The sequence below is a fragment of the Peromyscus eremicus genome, chromosome 23 (assembly GCF_949786415.1).
Source record: "Peromyscus eremicus chromosome 23, PerEre_H2_v1, whole genome shotgun sequence".
Classification (NCBI taxonomy): Eukaryota; Metazoa; Chordata; class Mammalia; order Rodentia; family Cricetidae; genus Peromyscus; species Peromyscus eremicus.
In genome coordinates this window covers 31260560-31262119 of record NC_081438.1, presented here as the reverse complement: position 1 = coordinate 31262119, position 1560 = coordinate 31260560, and the positions used below count along the sequence as shown (strand labels likewise).

Below are 1560 nucleotides of genomic sequence, written 5' to 3'. Positions count from 1 at the left end.
TAGGGGAGAGGCAGATGGGGTAACCAAGGCAGGGAGTAGACACCCAGGCTCTGGAGGGATGGGACACAAATGCTTCCCTGACCTCATTCACCTCTCAGGCCGCATTTATGAGCAGGCCTGCCCAGGTGTCCAAGCATGGTGGACGGTGTGGTGAGGCCTGCCCAGGTGTCCAAGCATGGCAGGCGGTGTGGTGGAGGACTGGGCAGTGAGGTAGTTTGGCGCGTTGGACACAGACATGGGAGAATAATAAAGATAACACTTTATTTCATTGAGACCGTGGACTCAGGCCACAGCCTGGTCACCAAGGTGGCCCAAGCAACCAGCACATGGACTAGAGGTTGGTGTGGGGACACCTTGGGACAGTGCAGGGAAGGGCCCCAGAATGGGAGGACGGGGGAGAGGCCCAGTGCTTGGGTAAGAGAGGAGAGTAGTGGGGTGTGATCTGGCCTGGCCATCCCCAGCAGCTGCTCCTGCTGGCTAGGGACAAGGGACAGAGTGACTGCTTGAGCAGAGGCTGTGGCTAGTGTCTGTGGCATGATGCAGCTATGGGCGGCAAAGGGGTCTGGGGACAATGTGGGGTATAGGGTCGCCGAGGTCTAGCGGCTGCAGAGTGAGGACGCCGGTGGGCAGAGGCTAGATGGAGGTCTGGCGGCTGAAGAGCTCGATGGTGAGCGCGCTGAGGAAGGCAGGGATGCTGTCCTGCTGCAGCAAGTGCAGCTCGATGAGCTCAGGCACCGAGCGGGAGAACTCCGTCTCCAGCAGCTGCATCTTGGAGCCCGAGGGTCCTGTGGCCTGCGGAGGAGAGAAGAGAGGGCATTAGCGCTGCGTGCTGGGCAGGTGTCGGCCCTCTGTCCTCATGCGCTCCCGCAGTGGAAGGGGTGAGGAGTGGGAAGGGCCGTGCCGCCTGCCGCGAGCGCAGCCTGGGCTGGAGGGGCACCGGCCTGCTTCTGCCACTGTGACAGAGTTCAAGGCCATCCGCAGAGGGCACTAAGAGTCACAGCAGCAGCCAGTCCTGCCTCAGGGCTGCTCCAACCACAACAGGGATTTGGATTCCTGGGGTCCTCCGCTCCAGTCACCAGCTCTTTGGCTGTCATATGCTTGACCCAGGGAGGCCGAGAAAGCCCCGAGCATCTTCCAGACTGTGAAGCCAGGATACCGGGTTTGGCTGTTGGAGGTCTGGTCCTGGAAGAGTGGACTCTGGAGCCCAGACTGGCTCTTGTCCCATTTTCTTACGTCACTTATAACCGAAGGGAGGGCATAGTGGCTCTGTGACCACTGTGATAGGGAGGCGGGAGCGGAGCTGCAGACAGACTCAGAGCTGCACTGGCACACGGTTCGGCACTGGCACACGGTTCGGCACTGGCACACGGTTCGGCACTGGCACACGGTTCGGCACCGGCACACGGTTCGGCACTGGTACACCAGGTTACTTGGCTGTCTGGCCAAGCTGTCCTCTCACCACGCAGGCTAGGCTGGGAGAGGCCGACAACGGCCCTGGGCTCCTTGTCATCCTGACAGTCCCAGCTATCACTCATCCTGGGGTCTCCCCGCCAACTGGTC

General features: G+C 61.3%; 1 protein-coding gene across 1 annotated transcript in view; it reads right to left on the bottom strand.

Moving 5' to 3' along the window:
* Positions 1-243: 243 nt before the first annotated feature.
* Mad1l1 (mitotic arrest deficient 1 like 1) overlaps positions 244-1560 on the bottom strand; it is a 322122-nt gene continuing 320805 nt past the window's right edge. The window contains exon 18 of the mRNA XM_059249350.1: positions 244-792. Within this exon, the coding sequence (XP_059105333.1) occupies positions 634-792 (159 nt within the window). The 3' untranslated portion in view covers positions 244-633. The remainder of the gene's footprint in view (positions 793-1560) is intronic.